At 54.4% G+C, this 20,985-nt stretch overlaps 1 protein-coding gene across 1 annotated transcript; it reads left to right on the plus strand.

Moving 5' to 3' along the window:
- Window positions 1–14,685: 14,685 nt before the first annotated feature.
- On the plus strand, window positions 14,686–15,959 carry GLRG_10389 (uncharacterized protein; the record flags this gene model as incomplete). The annotated part of the gene is made up of 2 exons (XM_008101074.1): window positions 14,686–15,757; window positions 15,832–15,959. 2 exons carry the CDS (start codon window positions 14,686–14,688, stop codon window positions 15,957–15,959), a joined length of 1,200 nt encoding a protein of 399 aa, XP_008099265.1.
- Between the last annotated feature and the right edge of the window lie 5,026 nt (window positions 15,960–20,985).

The raw sequence follows: 20,985 nt of genomic DNA on the forward strand, positions 1-20,985 counted from the left end.
GTTCAGACGAGCTAGGTCCGAACAACCCTCGCCGTATCAAGTGACACTGCGATGCTGCCTTGGTCCCTTCCTCCGCCACGGGGTTGTATGATTGACATCTGAGATGGGAAAACCGCTTACCCACTTTCCTTCAATGACCAGAATAGAAGTAGCAGCATAGTAAGCCAGGAATCCTTATCTTATGCGAGCGCAACGGAGGGAGGGAAGGGGGAAGAAGAGAAAACAGACCATTTAGGCACGGGGAACAGAAGGAAACGGGGGGAAGGGGGGGCCGGAGGCTTCTGCTCCTCTCGGACCCGGTGTTCTGACTTCTTCTCTCAAGCGGGGTTAGGCGTTTCGCGGCAGGCAGCTCCTCGTCTCGAATTGCGTCCCCGAGGGATTGTTATGGGAGACGGGCAGCCCGGGGACGAGGTCAGGGGACCCTTTTCTTGGGGAGAGTCATGAATCGAGGAATATCCCAAGCAACATCACACACACCAACCGTCCCGACGGTTGCCATTACCGTGGCCCCTAGCTCCCCATATGATCTCGGCGTGTCGGTAAGCCGGCGGCCGACAGCTGAGGAAGAATGAAAACCCGGAAACTGACACACGGTTCAGCCTCCTTGCCTACGACTCCAGTATGGATGCGATGTCAACATGCAAGAAGGGGGGGGGCTCAAAGATGTTAAGTGCATGTTTTCGGCCAGTCGCACACATGGGACGTCCGGCAGGAAGAAGGAAAGGGGGGGGAAAAGGGAAAAAAGAAGGGAAAACAGGTTGTCCATGCCATTGACTTCTGTTCTTGAAAGTTTCGTAATAATGCGCAAGTCGTACATCCAACCCCACTTGATAATCTCAGTCGGCGTCCCTCTACACCGAAAACCCGTCTCTTTACACACAAGCATGGAGTGGACGACGGGCGCCCCAACGTCGAGGAACGAATGGCGTTGGTTCGTTGACGGAGTGCAATCCGGAAAACGGGCAAAAAGAGAAAGAAAAAAGACAGTTCAGCCTTATACGATCGAATCGACTGACGCGCACAGCTACAGCTCGTCGTATAGGTCATATAGCTTGGGCATACATTAGAAACTTCAAACGAGAGGGCGGGAGCCGCCCCCCCCTCATCCTCGTTTCCAATTGACAGGAACAAACTTCTGACCCGAACGAAGTCCTTCTGGGATGGCCCTTTATCCATCGGGACCCGACTTCTCGGTTTCCATCTTCACCCATACGAAATTTTAGTAGGGATGGCCTTGCTTCCGCCAGGCACATGGCTCACGCGTTCTGTGTACCATGTAACGTATTTTCCTCTTCTTTTTAAAAATATACCTAATCACATAAATCAGCATCTTATAGGTTTGGAAAGGCCACCCCTCCCAAGTACAGTTACACTCTTGCTCCGTGCACGGACAAGAGCGGGTGAGCCATATTACGGCCAATACCACCCCGGCTCCAAACTTTAGGCGGAACAAAAGGCCTCAAATAATTCCCTCGCGTCATCGTTATTGTTGTTGTTGTTGTTGCTTTGTTGCTGCAATCCGAAGGACCGACTGCCGTACAGTACCTATCTGTGGGCCAGGGTGCAGCACACTGTGTCTTTCGCCCCTCTCTCCTTCGAGTGTTTGTAATCTCTGCGGAATGCAACTCATCTAGGGGCAGGGGCTGACTTGGTTGGTTGGTTCGCTGCGGGTTGCACTGCTGGCGTTACTGCCGCTGCTACGCTGCCAACTTTTATCCTGAGGGGGTTGGGGCTTTCCCGTGGGGAACGATAATCATTCGAGAACGGGGATGAAAAATGCGAGATTCAGGTGAGACGGAGCGGGTAGATTGTCGAAGGTTCGCAGTGTGCAAATTGGGAAGAACCTCCGATCAGGAACTCGGTTCGAATGCAGGAAGCCTCAACCGCCGAGTCCGCCAACTTCGTTGCAAACGGCGATTGGCATAATTTGCCAGCAAATTAGTCCATGTATTTGGTATTGCAGTGATGAAAGGTGCATCGGAAAGTGAAATGTAGTTGGCTTGGTTCGTCCGGAACAAAGCGCACCTGTGTAAGCGGCCTTCAAGACACCTGATCGCTTTCGTCTCGCCCTTAGCGGACGTCCGCGTCGTCTCGCTGGTGTTGGCGTCTCGTTCCCGTTTTGCTGCTTCTTCTTTCCTTCTTCTTTCCTATTTTCTACCTTGCGGTACTCGCCTTACCTTGGCTAACTAGTGTACCTATCTTTTCCCAGGTGCGTTGCGTTGGCAAAGGAAACCTCTCCGACGGCGCCGGCAATGCTTTTCACGTAAAGGGTCACTGCGGGGGATCTGCAAGCCTGCAGTGACCAGGAAAGAGAGTTGAGGCTAGTTGGCGATAGTTCAGACTGCCGAGGCGTTGCAAACACCGCTAGCTGCCCTACCGGTACTTGGGCCACCAATTTTCACTCTGATTAACATGGCGAGAGCAGCGATCGACAAAAGTCCCTGTAAATCTGCATGCCCCGATGTGTCCTCAGTGCCCAAACGTCCAAATAACGTACCGGTAGAACCCAGCCAGCACAAATATGGTAAGCGCTGTCTCGGCCAGCTCGGCCAAATCCACTGGAAACCCCGGAATGTTTGAGTAGTTGGCGAATCCCAGGAGGACTATCAAGACATGTCCTAGAGGGCCCCCGGAGGAAATCGATAAGATGTAAGCCCTTATACGTGCCCACATTTGCATCCCCGTGTGCATCAGGAACAGGAAGAAACAACCTGGCTATACGGAGTAGTGAGCGGTACGCAGTAGACCGAGCCACAGCGCCGCCATGCCTTGTCCGAACAGACCAGGCACGGGGCTTAATGACGTCGCAACCTAGCTGGACGGACGCGCCGTTATCGTTGTGGATTGGCATGTTGACGGGCACTGAAACCCCTAACATGGCTGTCCTGGTGGCGTGAGGAAACGCCATCTGCAGTGGTCGGGGCAGTTTCATCCCTAAATAAACTCAGCACCCGCGTGCCATCCCATACGAGCAGACCATGATCGCCATAGATCAGCGCCTTCATCGTGCTGTTGTCCGATTCTCCACGAGCAGTATATCTCTTCGACACATGGTCGGACGCCGATCCAGAAGCTTCCTTTATGCTTCAGAAGGCCCGTTCGCCAGCCCTCCAGTCAGGAAGGTCGAAGGGTGCTCCAGGGCTGCACGCTGTCGGGTTTGGGGCGGAAATGGCAACCGGAACATTAGCAGCTTGCCCTCAGACCAAGGCTGGAGTAGAGTTAGTTCATTGGAGGCACTGAAAATGAGCTGCCGTTCTGGGAGTAGCTCAGCCATCTGACTAGTAAACGGTTTGGCGCCGGGGGTCGCTCGGAAGCACCAAATAAGTCAGTTGGCGTAGGCTTGAAACTCGCAGGCAAGCTGGCTAAGCAGTTTAGTTGGCTTCCTCAAGACGCGTTGAGTAAGGCAGCTTGGCAGGCCAGAACAGGTGGGTGGCGCTGGGATCAGCTCGAGCACCTGGCCGGCTGCTGCAAAGCAACAAGTGGTACCTATAGGGACAGTGACCCCCGATCCATCTTGCATCTCGCGAGCCGTATATGCAAGGGAGAGGGGTCAGTAGGTATGTCACGGTACATCATGGATGGCATTCGGGGGGAGGGGTAAGTCGACAATGATGTTTGGCGGTTTGCGCGTCTTTGTGTCGGCAGAGCCATGTCCGAATGAATCAACGTCCGACCAAACCTCACTCTCAAGGACAGCCCCATGTAACCAGCGGAGGGTGAGCGACACAGCATTTCGATGGCGCGGAGAGGCTGTTGAATGCACAGGACACTGACATAACCGTGATCGCGGTCGTGGTCGGAGAGGGATGAAGTATTTTTGTCATGAAGATGTGGTTCGATATTATCTGGAGCGAAACGATTCCCGAGGAAGAGAAACTGCTGATTGACCCGGGGTGCAGGCGGGGGTGCACATTCACGACACTTGTGAGAAGGGCTTGGGTGCTTTAAGGAACAAGTAAACATGCCAAAATGGACATGGAAGGGTCCTAGTAAGTACCCAGGGGACGCATACGGCGACAGCGACATGCTGCCGTTTCAGAAAGAGGAAAGAACCAGGCAAAGGCACCTCAGAGGGGCGACGTCATTGTGTTTCGAAACACATCCCACGATGCCCCTTCCTCGTTCGGGTTCTCCCGTATTTTGGGGGGTGTGAAGCTGCGGTAAGCGTAAGGGAGAGAACGAGAGGGCTTGATAGACGTGCCTGCCCTGCCTTATAGAAGACATGTGATTGATGCTGACTGCTTTTTGGCACTTGCACTGCTGCACTGCACTGCCTGGGGAAACTGTCACTTGAACGGCAGGACCGAGATGCTGAGTCGGGAAAGAGAGAAGAGGCAGGCAGGGCACAACAAGGAAGGAACGACCGCCTTCCTGCATGCATTGAGCCGCATCTTTCTTTCTTCACCAGCTCCTGCCGCCTTGCCGACACCGACTGGCTGGGTCATGCTGTCAACTTCCGTCCGAATCTCACGACCCCGGATTCAACTTCATCCTACCTACCTTGACATCCCAGAAAAGTCTATCTTCTCATGGCTTTCTGTCTCCTGCCAACCCGACTCCATTCACTTCGTCGTTCAGCACAACCTTGCAGCCATCCAACGCAAGGGATAATTCCAGCAGCGCATGGATTGTGCCTTTCGTGTCGACCAGGCGATACCCAATGCCTTTCAATCGTCATCTACACTAATGCCCTTTAGCAGCTGTACCGACTTCAACTCGTGTTATCCTCACCGGCATTCCCGCCTGCGGCATTTGTTTCGGCTGGCGCACCGCCTCGGCTGGCTTGATTCCTTACCGCAAGTGCCACTGAGAAATATGACGCATCCGCACTACCTACCTACTCTGTCTTTGGCTTGACTTGACCACTTTCAAAGGCCGCTCGTGTATCTCTTCAAGCCTCGTCGTCGGCTGTAGCAATTCCGCCATTAGCGGTTACAGCCATCTGCTTGCCACAGCGCCTCTTTGAGCTTCTGTGAGTCGCTTGGATTCTCGTCGTCTTGCTCGCATTCTGTCGTGTTCATTGGCGAAACCGGAGTTGTGGGATCAATGTGAGCATTCTCATGTCGCTAAGAAGACAGACGTTCGTTCCGTCTCGGTAGGCGTCGATCAGGGCGTCGTCTGGCTGTCAACCACACATCTGCAGCAGGCTACGCGCGTCAACCGTCATTCGCTCCACCCGGGCCAAAAAACACTCACAGCAACACACGGCCTCTCTTGGTCTCACCTTCCTTCCCCCAAGTCCAACACCGGGTCATGGATGCCGTGAGCAGCAAAGATATGGCATCATGACAGGACGACGGCGCATATTACAGGTCCAACTGCTCCATCCATCACCCTTGCCCCTCCCCCCCTTTCAGGCTATTTCGAGCCGGCATCCATCACCTGGAAATCTACAAGACATTGAGCCCGAAGGAGGAAGCTGTTTTGCGCCTCGTATCCCGGCATGCATGTTCTCAGACTGATGCCGCCTCGCGACGTCAGAACGCTGCCCCATTGTTCCCAATGCAACCCAGAAAGTGAGGGCCAAGATATCTAATGGATTATGAGAAGAATGCCGAACCCACTGCTGGCCATTTACGGATACCCAGTAGTGTATCTGGCGTGCTGGGCACGACGTTCTGCTAGCCCCACACGAAAATTCAAATCAATGCCTGCTCACAGGGTTTCTCGAATTACACTAATGGCCTCGACCAGCACCAGTGGCAACAATCACCGTGACAGCCCCAGCATGCAAGCAAGGCCTGTTTCTACACACGGATGCAGCACGCGTAACACGCCTTATCATGACTTTGCTGTCGTCTCCCTACAATCCAGTTTGGACATTGAACACAATCCCGGACAGATGGAGCGGCGAGCAGCCAAGGGGTACTCGGACGTCTGGCGTTATCGCTTTGCACCACGGCGATTCCTCGCTGTAATTCAGCCTTTCCAACGGCCTCCAGAAACAATAATCAGTACCTGTACGATAGCACTCTGTGCTTCAGGCACCCCAGCCTAGGCAGCAGGCCTTGACAAAGTGAGGCTGGCCCGTCTGCAGGACAATAGAATACGGGCATGATCGACGCCCTGCTGTGGGCTCTAGGCGGGTAGGGATTCTACAGCACGCTACAGTCCATTCGGCATAGTGTTTTCATGCATTTCACTGCCAAGAGTGCCGTCGGAAGTATCTTTTGAGTGCTTGATAGCCCCCGAGCGACAATAAAAAGACCCGCCTTTGGGGAATCCATGTTGATTCTGAGACATGCCCTGGTGGACTCATTCAGCAAGGGGGCTTCCTTATGGATTTGCCCTCCCGTCTCGCCTGCTCTCTCGCTCGCAGTAATGCCTGCGCAACCACCCAATAGGCACAACTCGAGCTCAATCGGGTGCCCCCTTTCCCCTTTAGACGCACTCCTTTCATAATCATTTGCCCAGGATGATTTTGATGAGCTTCTCGTAACTGAGCTGCCGCGATGTGCCTGCATTATCCGTATCTTGCATCATAATCAAACCTGGCCTTACGCGACGCTACTCTACCCTATGCAATCCGTCTTGGAGAGTTGACATTGCGTTTTCCTCGAACCCCAATCCACCGCCAGCGTTGCACCCGAGGCGTTGTGGGTTACGCTTTTGCCCTTCACCAAAGACCTTGGTAGCGCGGACACATCCACCCTGATGCCGCACACAGCCGTCCGTCCACCCGCTCACCCGCTTGGACGGTAATACGACAGATTATCTAAGGTAGCCGACAGAGGATGTTTCCTTCAATGCGACCCTGTTATTGTTTTGGGCGAGAGGATCAGTCAGGTGCCGGAGCGCCGCCAGACTCTGCGCGGTGATCGGCGCCGTCATCTCTCGGGTATCTGGCTGAGGTGGCCCTCCCACGCCGCTCGACTACCACTCACTGTCGACTCCAGGAACTGCCCTGTGCGTTCGGCCCTACTCGATGCATTTATTTGACAGCCCCAACTCTGCTCGACTGGGCTTTGCCGCCCCCGTGGCTTACCAAACGGCGAACGGGCTCCCAATAGACTGACTGCTCGGTCTGGGGACGAGCGCGGCATTCTCACACAGTCGTCTCGATGAGGTCGGTAAGGCAGTTGCCATCCATTGCCTGGTCTCGAGCACGTGTGGTGCAGGCACGTCCCCCGGGCTGGCCGAGTGCTTTCTCACAAGCTGCCTGTCATCGCAGCTTCTCAACTGGCATGTTCCACTCTCAACGACAAGCGATCATCATATCAAATTCCAGGCCCCATCCGCAAGTCCATTTTCCGAGACTACTGGATCAGCATTGACAGGTCTGCCAAGTCTCCGCTATGTTGGCTGGTTGGCACGTTATTCGGCCTCCAAGCTCCCCGGGCTAATCGGCGACCTTAAGAGGGCCGCTATCAACTCTTTGAGCATGGCCATCCCATGTCTAGCGTGTTTCATGTGTCTCTTCCGGGCTTACCGTCCATTGCACTTCCTTCCAATGCAGTATAGTGAAGCTTTGATTTGAGATGAACGCTGGGGATAATCTCGAAGAACCTGGTTGCAACTCTGCATGTTCCGCATATCCCATTTCGCTCATTCCGTAAACAAACATCTTCTGATCATCTTCTTTGGGAAAAGAGCTGCAAGATTGATCCGGCAGAGGCTGTTGGGAACTTCCAAGCCTCCCGAGACGGCCCATACTCATCCAATGAATGCCTGGTCTATCGGCTGCCAAGAGGTTTATTGGGCCCCTCTCCTAAACCGGCAGCCCGTGAGGCCCCTCGCCGATCTTCTGCGGAACGACACCTTGGAGACTAACGTCGGGGTATTTCATTAGGTACCAAGAAGAGCTTCACAGTACCTACTAGCTTGGGGTTCTTGCAGGGTCTTCAGACGACAGATGGTCGTTGAGCTTAGCGAACCCCCACCTGCCATGTGACCCGGCTCGTGATAAAAAAAAAAATGCCCGTCACTAGGAAGACGGCATCTTGTTACCGGCCCCAGGAAGCCCGTATTAGATGGGGGCCAAATGAAGTGGTATCTCTTGGGCAACTGCGGCAGATGGGTTTTCCATTGTCATTGTTGTTGTTGTCATCAAATTCTTTTTTACCACGAGGCTACACACCCTCAGGGATTACGATACTAGTCGGGAAGAACGTTGTCCAGTTCTGCACCGATTCTCCCAACACGCCCCTAGGCCGAAAGCGGCCCGCTTCTGCTGGCGCATGCCTTTGGTGGCCAAGGTGCCCGCTGGTTTCAAGCTTTATTGAAGCAGTGAGGACACAGGAGACCGACCAGCCCTCCGTATACAACAGAGCGGTTAACGAGAATGAATAGCGGTGTCGTTGGTGGCATCGGATTTTACATTGGCATACGTTGAAACACAAGGCAGCTCCTATTGGCTGACTTGGGCTGTTGCAATCAAATGGGCAAAAGCGCTCGCTCATCAGGGTCCAGCTTGCGCACTAAGCGCGATTAGACGTTACTAAAGGGTTTTGTCAGCGCCATTGCGAAAGGCAATGGGCGCATCGTGACCGCTTTTCACCATACCTCGTATGCCCCAGCCTCTGCAGGGGCAGCGGCTAGAGGACCAGGGTCGTGAGAAGAACGTTCCGCACTCCAAGTTTTAGTGTCGTGGGCATTGAACACTTGGACTTGCGCAGCGTCAGGTGTTGGAGGTAGCTTGTTGGTGTGGGTGGAAGCGCTCGCTGGTGGTTGTCGTTGTCTGGCTGCAGCAGAATAGCTGCTAGTGCAACGCCACTCCCATCATCCGTCATCTCCTAGAAACGGAACGGCGGATCATCTCCCTTGCGTACCCATGCATATCTGTGGGACTTGACTTTGGTGCAATCAAGTACCGGGTTCCTCTTTTCTTTTCTTTCTACTTTTCCATTTCTTTTCCACTCTCCATTTTAGCCAACCCCCTGGTGATGCTCATCGCATTGGGGAAAAGTTGCTTGCCATGCCTCACCTCTACGTAGACCTCAGGCATCAGTGATCCGGAAAGCCGAGAGACAAGCTCCAGCGCTTCCACGCACTCCGGAGTGCATGTATAACGTTGCGTCCCCTATTCGATTTTTGATTTTTTTTTTTTTTCCATCTCTCGATAAGCCCGTCAATGAAGGCTACGTGGTAGAGAGGGACGGTGAAGCATGGATCGACCGAATGAGGAAAGGAGGAGGGAGGGTTAACAAAAAAAAACCCCATGATACGTGCGGCTTGGATGGCGTTTGCCATGGCCCCCATCAACAGTCGGTTTTCAGATAAGTCCCTGAGAGAGTAAAGCAAGGTGTTTGGGTAGTTGGAGTCGACATGGTGGATATGCCCAAAGTGGACTGAATAGTTTTGGCAAGAAATGAAAGAATGCTTGGCATGGAGAGCAAAGGGGGTCGATGGCTTCAAGTGGAAGGCTGTTCCCTGCTATACGGGCGGGATCTTCCTGTCCAGCACGTGAGAACGAGAGATCGTTGTTGTGATTACTTTTTGGGGGGAGCTGAATGAATACAGGGCAGAGCATGACATGTGGTGCTTTAGGAAGTTGAGAGGAGCCGCCGCAGCCTCTCCACCTGTACCATCGTAATAGTAGGGTTGATATGAAGGGTACCCCGGATCGTTGATGTAATCGCTAGGTCTGCTTGACGTTGACAAGCGATACCTGGCCGGCTGCGGTCGCCGAACAACCATCGGACTCTACTCTGACAAGCGTCTGAAGTCGCAACCCAGGCTCGAGAAGAAGGACTCTTGGTCACGGGGGAGAGAGAATGGGTGACTGACTACGTCAGTCAAAGCCCACTGGTCCTCGTACAGGCAGGTCCTGCACACTAATTTGGCGGCACCACACACGCATACTCCGTACACACACACACACAAGCCGCACGAACCACAGATCTCATGCTGGGCGTGTTAGTTGGCACCGGCGTCATACATGTAACGGCTTCCTTTGGGACCCCGGATGCACTTTGCAGACGGACCGTGTCCAAGCGAGCATCTTTGGCGCATACGTCGCCAAGTTTGATGTCAGCCAGCATCAAAATTCGCCACCTGGGAATCGTCTAATGCACGCACGCTGCTTGTTTAACGGACAGAAAGCATCATCGTCGCTAGGGCACATAATAATACCTAGGAAGGCTGATAAGGTGAATGCGCTTAACAGAGCTCGATATTAAGACAGGAGCAGACAGGCTTGGTCGGCGGGAGGATGATTTGGCTATGGCGTTCGGCCACAACCCCCGGTCATCCATTTGCGGCAGCCGAGTACGTAAACGATCGCCCTTTGCTCCGTCACAGTGTATGAGGCTCACAGTGACCGTTGCCATGGGTGTTCACATTGACGCTGATGGCGCAGCCGCAGATGTCTCTTTTACGGTACTGAACGGCAACGGACAGACGCACGTACGGGCATGTCGCAACCTGGGATTGGGAAACGAGGTGGAGGCATGAGATGGCAATGTGCCCGAGATGCCGCGATATGACGACAATATCGAACTCTCCCGTCCTCGGCCACGCATTCTGTGTGCTGCTCAAGGCTATGGTCATGATGTGGCTCCAGCAACATACTCTCATTCAAAAACTGCCCGCACTCATCTTGTTGCAGGCTCCATGTCATCTCCCCTTCCGAAAGGGCACTGGAAAGGAAAGGAATTTGACAGGATGAGGGGATGGGGGGATGGGGGATGGGTGAAGGAGAGACGAAAAGGCCGCTGCTAGGTACAATGACAGGGCTCTCTCTACCTCACAGCAAGCAGCCCCTTCCCTGTCACGCGACTTGCCCCCGGCCCCGTACGTCTTCGCGCTTCATCTGCTTTTCTGCTGTTGCTTCGTCTTGCGATTCCGCTTTCAATTCTCCACCTTCACTCTATCGCCCTCCCACTTTGCCGACCGAGTGCACAATTCTCAGCCACCAAGGACTCACTCTCTCCCTATGACCTATGACCCATCCCGCTCTTATGTCTTCCCCCTTGCCAGTTGATGACAACAAGTGTCCGGGTGTGAGAGATGTGGAGGTTGTTTCAATTCCGCCCACCCCTGCTCGAAACGCAGCAATACTATATGTACATTGACGTGCCTTACGTCAGTGGTGCCGTCCAAAGGCGCCTTGGTATCCACCATAGCAGCTAGGAACACACCCTCCATCTTAGCCTTCTTCCCACACCCCCTCGGCTGCGTCTCCCCCACCCGGTCAGTCAAGGGCTTCTGCTCTGAGCCCGTCGAGGGCACAGGCTTGGTCTTGGCGCCCTCATCGACATCAACATGCGGTTGCTTATTTGTTCGTAGGCATCAAGAAAAGGGTAGGGAGGAATAGGAAAAGGAAGAGAGAGGGACGTGCCCAGTGCAGAGTACCGCTCCTCAAATTATCCTGCTTTGGAACATTCCTCAGGTCCACACCCTTACTCGACATTCTGTTCTCTTTCGCTCTCGGAAACGATGCTGTCTTGCGAACCCGGCAACATCGTTATTGTGGGCGTCGTGGAGAGCAAACGAGCGCAGCGCGAGATGGGAAATGTGTAGTGTACATTGGCCATTCGGAGTGCGCATCTCGGGTGTACCCTCCCCTATTTTTACTTTCATTTCACTTTCCAAGTGCAGGAGATGGATGCGATGCCATCACACGCACACCGACCCGTCTCGCCCACCAGTCTCGGGGTCGCAACGGAAGACAGCCAGTGCTGTCATCGGGCTTAGCGTTTGCAACCAAAATAACAAGAGGGAAGATAGGCACTAGGTATGAGGGAGTGAGGGAGGGAGAGCGGAAGAGAGAGAGAGAGAGAGAGAGAGAGAGAGAGAGAGAGAGAGAGAGAGAGAGAGAGAGAGAGAGAGAGAGAGAGAGAGAGAGAGAGAGAGAGAGAGAGAGAGAGAGTCGTTGGACAGAAACACATTGCGACCCCGTTCCCCCTGTCACCCCACCCTGGCCCTGAAGCCATGCCGCTCTGAGCCATCGCGACATCCATCTCAGCCCAAGGGGACTTTGTTTTGGTGGCGAGCAGGTGCGGTTCCGAGTCAAGCCATGGCCATTGGATCTGTATATGAAGCTGAGCTACATGTATCGCATTCTGCTATGGCGTATCTACTAGTTGGGCTCTGGGTAGGTAGGGCGAACGAGAAAAAGGAGTTGGATACGCAAGACCCTGCATATCCCATGTCTACAGGTGTTTGCAATTGACCAACTCACGGGCGTGCGGGAAAACGGGAAAGAGAAGGAAGGCATCCATTAAGCGCATTGGCACCCCCTCCTACCCAATCAATACCCTCCGTACTAATATGATACCAAGTAGCTTCGCGGCAGCGCTGGGAACAAAAGAAAAGAGAAGGGGAAAATGAGTACCTATCTGCCTGTGTCCGCCTGCCCTGCCTGCCCACACACCAGCACCGACCCCCTTCCCTTCTCCTCTTCCTCGTACCCTTGACTGCTCATCATCGGTGGCGCTTTTTTGGCTTCTTCTTGTCCTCTTTCATCGACCCTGTCTATCCTACGTTACTCTGATCTTAGCGTCTGTCGTTGGACTAGTCAACTCGAAAGCCACTACTAGTCTACCTGCTCGGATTGGTGAGACGCGGTAGAAGAACAGAGCAACCTCCCCCCCCCCAATCCTACCTAATGGACGATGGCAAGCGGGAGAGACAGTAGCCGGTACCTTGGTGGAGCTTGTCTTTGCTGGTGTACGATGTACTTCATAGCCAGGAGCAGACAGAGCAGAGCAAGAGCCACAGAGGGCCGGTGCTTGCTTGCTTGCGCATGCGAGCTAGCCTTGGCTGAAGTACACCCGGTGTACTTGTGTACTTGGGGCGGGACGTGGAAGAGGCGTCAGCAGCCCTGCTTGGGGTCGGTAGTCCATCCCGCCTCAGTTGGTACCTGCGCCGCGCAGGCAAGACCTGGGCTGTACAAGGCAGGCGTGCGTTCCAGTCCACAGTCAGTAAGTACTGAGGTACTAAGATACACAACTCCGCACCCTCTTTCCCTCCTCTTTTCCTCACACAGACACGGAAGGCAGTATGTGGCGCCTTTCTTCCCTGCCCTAGGGTCCACTTCGTCTGGTCCCTGCACACCTCCTTCTGCTTCTCGTCCCACACCCCCCTCATCCCTTGTACCTCCAGCATCCCTTCCTTCCTTCCTCCCCCCCTCCATCCGAGCCCCCATCCCATCCTTCTCACTAACGGGACCCTACCCTGGACTCCTGAACCCTCTTTTCCCTTCGCTGCCAATTTTTTTCCTTGCTCTCTTGGCATCATACCCCCTCACTCTTTCTATACACACACCACACCCTCTTCCACTCTTTCCGCTCCACACAGCGTACTCTAACACCAAGTAAATCGACATCATAGCTTCACCTGCTTGTTTCTCCTTCCTGACCCGGAACCACCAGAGATGTAAAAGCGTTGTTCCCTCGCCTCCCCATCAAATTTCTGCCAATTCTACATCTTGCCCCAATTTTCCCCCCCTCCGAACGCTCATCATCAGAGATCATCAGCTCCATCGTCCAACCTCAAACCAAACCCATTGCGACGCATTGCGCCCAAGTCTCCTTTTCCACGCGCTCCGCCTTCTTTCTCGTTACTTGCCCCGAGCTTCTGCGGTTCGTCACATCAAGACACCTGAGGTACTCGAGCAAGCATCTTCGAAGACAGCAAGAAAAACAAAAAAAGAAGCAACATCTCACACTGCCCCCTTCCCCCTTCAAAACAAAAATAACAAGGGGCACACCTACATACACTCGCACACACACACATACACGCATACACGCATACAGAGAAGCTCATCCTCAATAACACGGGAAAACCCGCTCCTGAAAGTATTCGCGGAAGAGAGGAAAGAGGAAGAGAAATAAAAGAAAAAATATTACATCTCCACTATCACAACATCATCGGTAGTCCCTCCTGGCTCACTTCGGAGACGCCAGTACTTGACACACCGCGCCGACTGAACAACAATACCTGGGGCCCCCCTGCCACAGCCTCCAGTTGACCTCGAGACCTTTCACCAAACCGTCTTCGATACCGCAGATCTTTGTCCCATTTCGAACTCGTCCCAGGGACGTACTCCAGGTCTCCTTCTTTCCTCCTAGTGGTCCTGTCAAAAACTGGGCCGCCATCACTTCTCCCAGTCGACTCTCTCGTTCTACACCACGCTACGCACTACCGCGCATCCGCTCCGCTCTCGCTGGCCCGCACCACAACACCTAACCTGGTCGTCCTTCTCCCCTCCATCTCCTCTAGGCTCCTCATCAGCCTGACCCCCCCCCCCCGGTTCTAATCTGAACAAGCCTACTACCCTACCTAAATCGCCCCAACCCTGCCCCCTCGGCCTCTTTCCCACGGGATATTGGCGCTGTCGATCACTCTGAGTCGGAGTCGTCACAGCTGTCTGCAGAGAAAGGGTCTCCACACTCCTCCCATGTCCCGCTGACCACTGTGCAACAAGCTTCATACGACTCTTGCCTGGTCAGCCCAAACGATTGGTCTCAGCTCTCAACTAGCTCAAGTAGTCGTGTCAGTAGTCCACAGGCACACACTTAAACCTCGCTGATCCCCCAACCTCAACCTGCTCGACTCCCACGGGATCATCCAGTTCTATCCGATCCGTGACACGACTTGGCTTTCTACCATACAATAGTCGTTACACACACTCGCATCTGATCAGTTCACGCTATCCCATCGAACATCTAATACGACTTGTTATTTTTACTTTGTTTGACGGCCTACCTCGTCATCCCATCTCACCTAACACCACCACCGATCATGACTATGACATTAGATTCTCAGCAACGATTCGGGCCCCTAAACACCTTCGACCACATGTCTTCCTACGCACACTCTTCCGCCTCCCCTCAGTTCTCAAACCCATGGGCCAACACCTCGTCGCCGCAAGCCCCCCAAGGCTTGTACGCCGGCCACGGTCTCGGCTCCGGTTTGGGTCTGGAGAGGTCACACACCGCTAGGACCAGCACTAGCAGCAATGCCTCGTCTTTGGGTTCTTACGGACAGATTCCCGTGACGGCAGCTTCAGCAGGTAGTCTCCCCATGGCAGACCCTCTGCCTAGGACGGACTTGCTCACTGTTCCCCAAGATATTCTCAGTATCAACCGCATGGCTGCCACTTCGGCTCCTGCCTATGGTGATGCTCCCTACGCGACGGCTGCTTCTCCCGTGAACGGCTCGTACACTGCATCGCCCACCCCTTACGAGACAATGGGCTACGCTCCCGCTCCCATGCGCTCGACGTTTGCTCTCGCCCCGGAACCCGAACACTCTAGGAGGTTCTCTCACTCGTCAGTACCCTCAACTTCCGCGGTCGACATCTCGGACCCCAGTGTCTTGGCCCGGCCCCACCGCAACTCAATGATTGACTTTAACAACAGAGGACTCCACCACCACGACGAGCGACGGAGCTTCGCCGATGCTCTCGACGCAAGCCACGGCATGCTCGCTATGAGCCAAGACACCCCTCGCAACATCTACGGCGCCCGCAGTGACAGGGGATCGGGAGATTCCTATGGCTTCCCCTCGACGCATTCGAACAGCTCATCCGTCTCCTCCACCTCTGGATTCGGCAACTACTACGGCGCGGACTCTGTCAGTGACTACTCGACCGCCGGATCAGACATTGAGTCTGTCACCTCCCGAACCCTCCCTCGGCCACACGGCCTCATGGCACCTCAGATCCCCCCAGCCCCCCAGTCCATGATGGGTCAGTTCAGCTCCAAGGTGTCGTCGAGCACGCAGAAAAAGCACAAGTGCAAGGTCTGCGACAAGCGCTTCACTCGCCCTTCGTCCCTTCAGACGCACATGTACAGCCACACTGGCGAGAAGCGTATGTTGTCACTCGGCCGCAACAAGACGGAGCTTGTCTTGTTTTATGTTGCAAAAATGCTAATCTTACTGTAGCGTTTGCGTGCGAGGTTGAGGGCTGTGGCCGTCACTTTTCAGTAGTCTCAAATCTCCGGAGGCACAAGAAGGTCCACAAGGGCGACGCCCGGTCTGAAGCCGGTTCGGAAGACCACCACTCGGACTAAATGTCCTCACATGTTCGAGCCCTTTCCTGCAGGCTCGAATTGTAAAACACGTCTGCACACACAGCTTCAAACTGTGGAGGGCAGTGAGCAGGGCTAGTACGACATCACGAGTTTTCCTAGTTCGAGTCACGATCAGCATCCCATATCCACTCTCGACACCAATCAGACAGGCATCCTGCACCTCCCATCGAGTGGCTCTACAATGAGTTTTTTCAAAGTTTTCCATTATTAGACGATTCGCATTGTTTACCCGGTTTTTCATACGATACCATTCTCTACCCTCGTTTTAATATCCACCCATCGGCGAGCGAAAGAGACAAAGGCAAAAGTTTGGCGGCAGGACGGGAACTGGCGGGCGGGTTGTCACTTTCGGTTCATCGTCATACAGGGTATCATGATATTTTGGAAGTTTTCGCCCTCATCCTGTTTCTGTTTATTTTAGCTGCGGCGCGATTTGAGCACGCGGGCTCCGGATCAATGGCGAACAACGCGGCGGTATCGGCGGCATCTCCACGGCCCAACGAGGCGCGCGAAGAAAAGGGGGAAAAGTTGTGCAGCGGACATGGGCCCGAATTCACTTCGCTGTCGATCGCTCAACCCCACACCAAACCACGAAACGCGCCTGCTCCTTTCTGAACCGGAGACGGGTTGATGGTTGGCCCGGCCAAACCACGTTGTGCATTTATTTCTTCGGCTGTCAGTTATGTGCGAAAGGGGAAGATCTCCAAGTGGTCACAGAGGACCTGGTGATACCCTCACCCTCGGCGTTGAAAGGATATTGGGCTGATTCCCTGGGTTACTGGCTGGTTTTGTATCATTTCAATTTTTTGTTGCGCGCTCATATGTCATTTTCACAAGTCTTTTGATCCCATCAAGGTTTCTAGAGATGACGAGCGAGAAGAGGTTGGTTGCCATCGATGGTGGTATGCCTCGCGAAAAAAACTCGACCCATATGTCCACAGGGTTTTGGAAGAACCGGGCAAAGGGCGATCTGTACTAGTAGTTTTTCACCCTGGATGATTATACCCATCACACTATGAGGTGCCACTGCGCATTTTCTAGTTTGCATCGATTGGGTATTCACCCAATCCTTTCATGTTTTGTGCTCTGTTACTGCTACTGCTACCACCACACCACCTGATGAGTTGGGGGTGCGCATGAGGCAGACAGGAATGGGGGGGCGGTGGCAACGGCGAGATATGACCTTGAAACCAAGTGACAGACGGACCCGGATATCACAGAGTTGGGGAAATGCATACGTACATGTGTACCGCCATAGTATATTTATAATACAAAGGACAACCGAGAAGGGTTGCCAATAACCTCCGTCTTCCCTATTGGGGCCCGCCCCTTCACCCCGCGTGCATGAAATGAAGACAGTCGCTCATCAGCTGTGTCGATGGATTGACAAGGCAGGACCACAGCAACTTGGCTGGAAGATGACCTCGAAGAAAATCGCGAGACGCTGGACAGGGAGGTGTGGCCAATGAGTTACAGGCACTCGTCATACTGGAGTGAAAACAGAGGGTTGTCCTCGCTCTTTCGTTGGCATCGAGATGGGGGAAACCCAATAGTATGCATAGCTTCATGCACACGCCCCGAGGATGAAGCGCCGTTGCCTGCCATCCCATCACATATGCATCTCCCCGCAACGAGAAAGGGGAGAATGGGATGAGAGTGGTTTTGGGACCCGGGCTTTAGGCTTTAGGGGGGGGGTTGGGTGTTCGGCTCTCACCGACTCGCCACCTCCCCCCTCCCCCCCGTGCACCCGATGGTCTATTCTGGCAATGATATGTTTGCTAATGAACATGCGTGCTCCTGCCTGGGGGGGGGGGGGGGGGGGGGGCAGCCGTTGTATTGGTGAGATTGGGGGGGCCAAAACACCTTATTATCCTCCCCAATCACATCCACCTCCGAGGCAGGAGTTTTGAGTCTTTACAGCACCGGCCGGTACCGCTCAGATACTGCAACCCAATTAGAGAGATAAGTGTAAAGTGGAGGGAAGAGCGTGATGTCGTTCCGTTCTGACGACAGCTAGGGGCACCATGAATGACTGGTCAGTGATTTGATAGAGACCGACCCCATTCCGAGAAAGGGGGAAAGAGGCAGCGTCGATCTCAAAGAAGGGGGAGGAGGTTCGGCGTGTGTGAGCATCCATGTGAAATAGACAGGAGTAGCTGCCGCGTGGTCGGCGATCAACACGGGCCACGTTCGGTACGCGGGGACGCACGCTCGCTCGCTTATGCCCACCTTGGGATCGTAGCATACACACGCCGCACCACTATACCCGTGGACAGGCAAGATCGTCCATTGGGAACGTGGTTCACAAGCCGTTCCTACTTGGGAGTGAGGGGGGGTGGACGTCCTGTGAAGTGGAGGCTCGAGGAGCAACGTCGTTGACATTGGCGCTGGTGTCCACGGCCTATGTTAGCTGGTCCGATCCTGGTGGCGGCGATTTCGGACCATGGAACAAGGCGCCGTTGCGGCGACTGTTACGAACGCGGCGACACGGATGGGTGGCTAAAAGGGAAAGGGGAAAGGGAGAGGAGGCTACGTAGGTGGGTACCTAGTCTGCTGTACTCCGTATTTAGCGGTATGTCTACGTAGCTTACAGGGTCTGAAAGACGCTGCGTCCCAGATGGCACTAAGCCACGTTTGTTATGAAGAAGTGACGGATGGCGCATTAGAAACGGAAGGGGGCTTGTTTTAGTGCCATGTAAGATGTGGTATAGAACTACCTAGCCGAGGGACCACAGAGGGGCAATTTGCCCTTCTGCCGCAAGACCGGTGTCATATCTGATCGTTATGCCCGTCTGTTTGACCTAACGTAGCAGAGGACAGGGCGCACGAGGGGACAGGAAGGGAGCATGAAGGAACAAGGAAGAGAGACGAGGAGGGAGACCACGCAGAGGGTTTGAAGACTGCCGGTATCAGATGGTGGGGCGGTCTGGGGGGAGGAAGAAATAAAGATATGAAAGACGAGCGTAAGAGTGGATGGAAGTGCTGGAGATAGGACTAGGTTTGGGGGGGGGGGGGGGGGGTGCTGAGAAGAAGAGCAAGGAAGTAAGGCTCCGCCGGGCTGGTTTGGCTGGGGATGACGATGCTGGAAAGGTGGCATACCCAGGTAGATAGTATGGAGACTGTGAGCCTCGATGAGGCAAAATGGTTGGCAGGCCAAGATAGCAACCTATCGTTGTATGCAAGATGAGACAGAGCTGCTGAAAGAGTGAGCTATCACCTTGGGTAGGTATCCGTACCTACCTGGCATACAGGTACAAGCGAGAAAACTGGGCCAAAACTGACTACAGTACCGGTATTGTCCCTGTCCACTACCTAGGGGAGTCGACCGTGGGGTTGGGGGAGGAGGAGGAGTGGGAAGATGGCGCGTGGCAGGAGGGATGTGTGCTCAGCACCTGACGAGGCCCCAGCCTGCCCACCTCGGCTCCGGCTCCAGCGCTGGGCGAGCGGACGGGTGGGCGGAACGAACGATGAAGGTAAAAATGGGTACCCGCGTTTCAGCAACATGCCGGACTCTCCACCGGAGCACGCGTCGAGCAGCGTTGGCAACAGGCGGCCTCTGATCATTGCCGGCTGGAGATGCACACTGAAGTCAAGCTCGATCAAGCTTTGTGATGGACTGAAGGCGGGGTGATTGGATGACAACCTCCCCCACCCAGCGGGGGCGATTTCGGGGGATGAGGCCGACCATGCCAAAAGTCTGAGAGTGTGGACTGAGAGGAGCCAATCCATCCTCCACGTCTTGGGTCTGGGGGGGCAAAGGATACTACTGTACGCGTGTACAGATACGTGTAGACCTGAGGTGAGTTGTTGTGTACTGCGTGGTATTTGCACAGCGTCTACCTAATCCATTCCCGTGCGATCCACCGGGAACATGGCGAGGTTACACCTAGTGTAGCACCAACGAGACGCCAGATGCAGCGTGTTCCAAGTGGCAAAACGAACAAAGATCCGGGGGCTCGGCCGACTGAGCTGCTCGCGATGCACCCGATTCTATGGAACGGACGTGAAGCAAGTCTGTGATCTCTCTGAAATCCTCGAGGCCCATGCCGTTCCACAACCTGTAAGGCAGAGCTGGGGAGGCCGCCTTTGAAGGGTGAGGCGGTGAGGCGGTGAGGCAAGGCGAATATCGTCAAGCTCGCCGAGAGACTGAAGATCCGCCAGGTACCGGGGTTGATTGCTATTCTTCTGGCATTCAGGTACTCCAGGTTACGAGGACGGGGCTGTCCGTCCAGTCGTGTCCGCTGCGAGAACGGCGTCGTTTGCACTGTTATGTAAATGGATCTTCGTGTTGTCCTTTGGCAGAATTCCAAGTGGCCAACTAACAAATCACTGCTGCCTGATAATGGCAGCCCATGTATGATCCGATGCTGGCTCCGGCCATTTGAGGAGGTCGCACAACATTTGCGGGGTGTTCTGCCCGTCTACCCAAGTGTTTACACTAGTACGGGTACGCCGGTCTTGAAGCACAGTGGGCGCGCCAATGCCACAGACGCCAATGGCAATACAGCATTCCGAGCCACTCAGACGTAGACATGCCCGTGGCCTATTGCCGGCGGATTGCGAGGGAGGTTCCGGCCAACATTGTTATCGCATCATGATGGGGATAGACGGCCATCAGGAAGAGTAAAAAAAAACACACAGATAAACACGACGAAAGGCTTAGAGGCGCCCCTGCTAGCCTCAACGTCATCGCAGGAGGCGATCGGGCTTTGGTTCTTCTTCATGCTGTGTGCGGTGATTGAAATCGTGCGTCCGATTGGAGGCGGCTATCGAGTCGCATGCAGATGGGTTGGCTACCGGTAGTATCACTATGCGTTTGTGGCCCTCCAGCCGACATCAAGTGCTTTGAAGTGCATCAGTGCATCGGCACGGCACCGTTCCGCAGCGGCGCCCGCGGCAGACTATTTGGCGGCCGGGGGAATGTCACGGATCCACCTGGGGGTGGGAGGGTTCGAAAGGAGCCAACGAGCGGTCGCGCTAGTGAGGCTAGCTTCGCACAGCTCCG

The sequence above is a fragment of the Colletotrichum graminicola genome (genome assembly GCF_000149035.1).
Source record: "Colletotrichum graminicola M1.001 genomic scaffold supercont1.60, whole genome shotgun sequence".
Classification (NCBI taxonomy): Eukaryota; Fungi; Ascomycota; class Sordariomycetes; order Glomerellales; family Glomerellaceae; genus Colletotrichum; species Colletotrichum graminicola.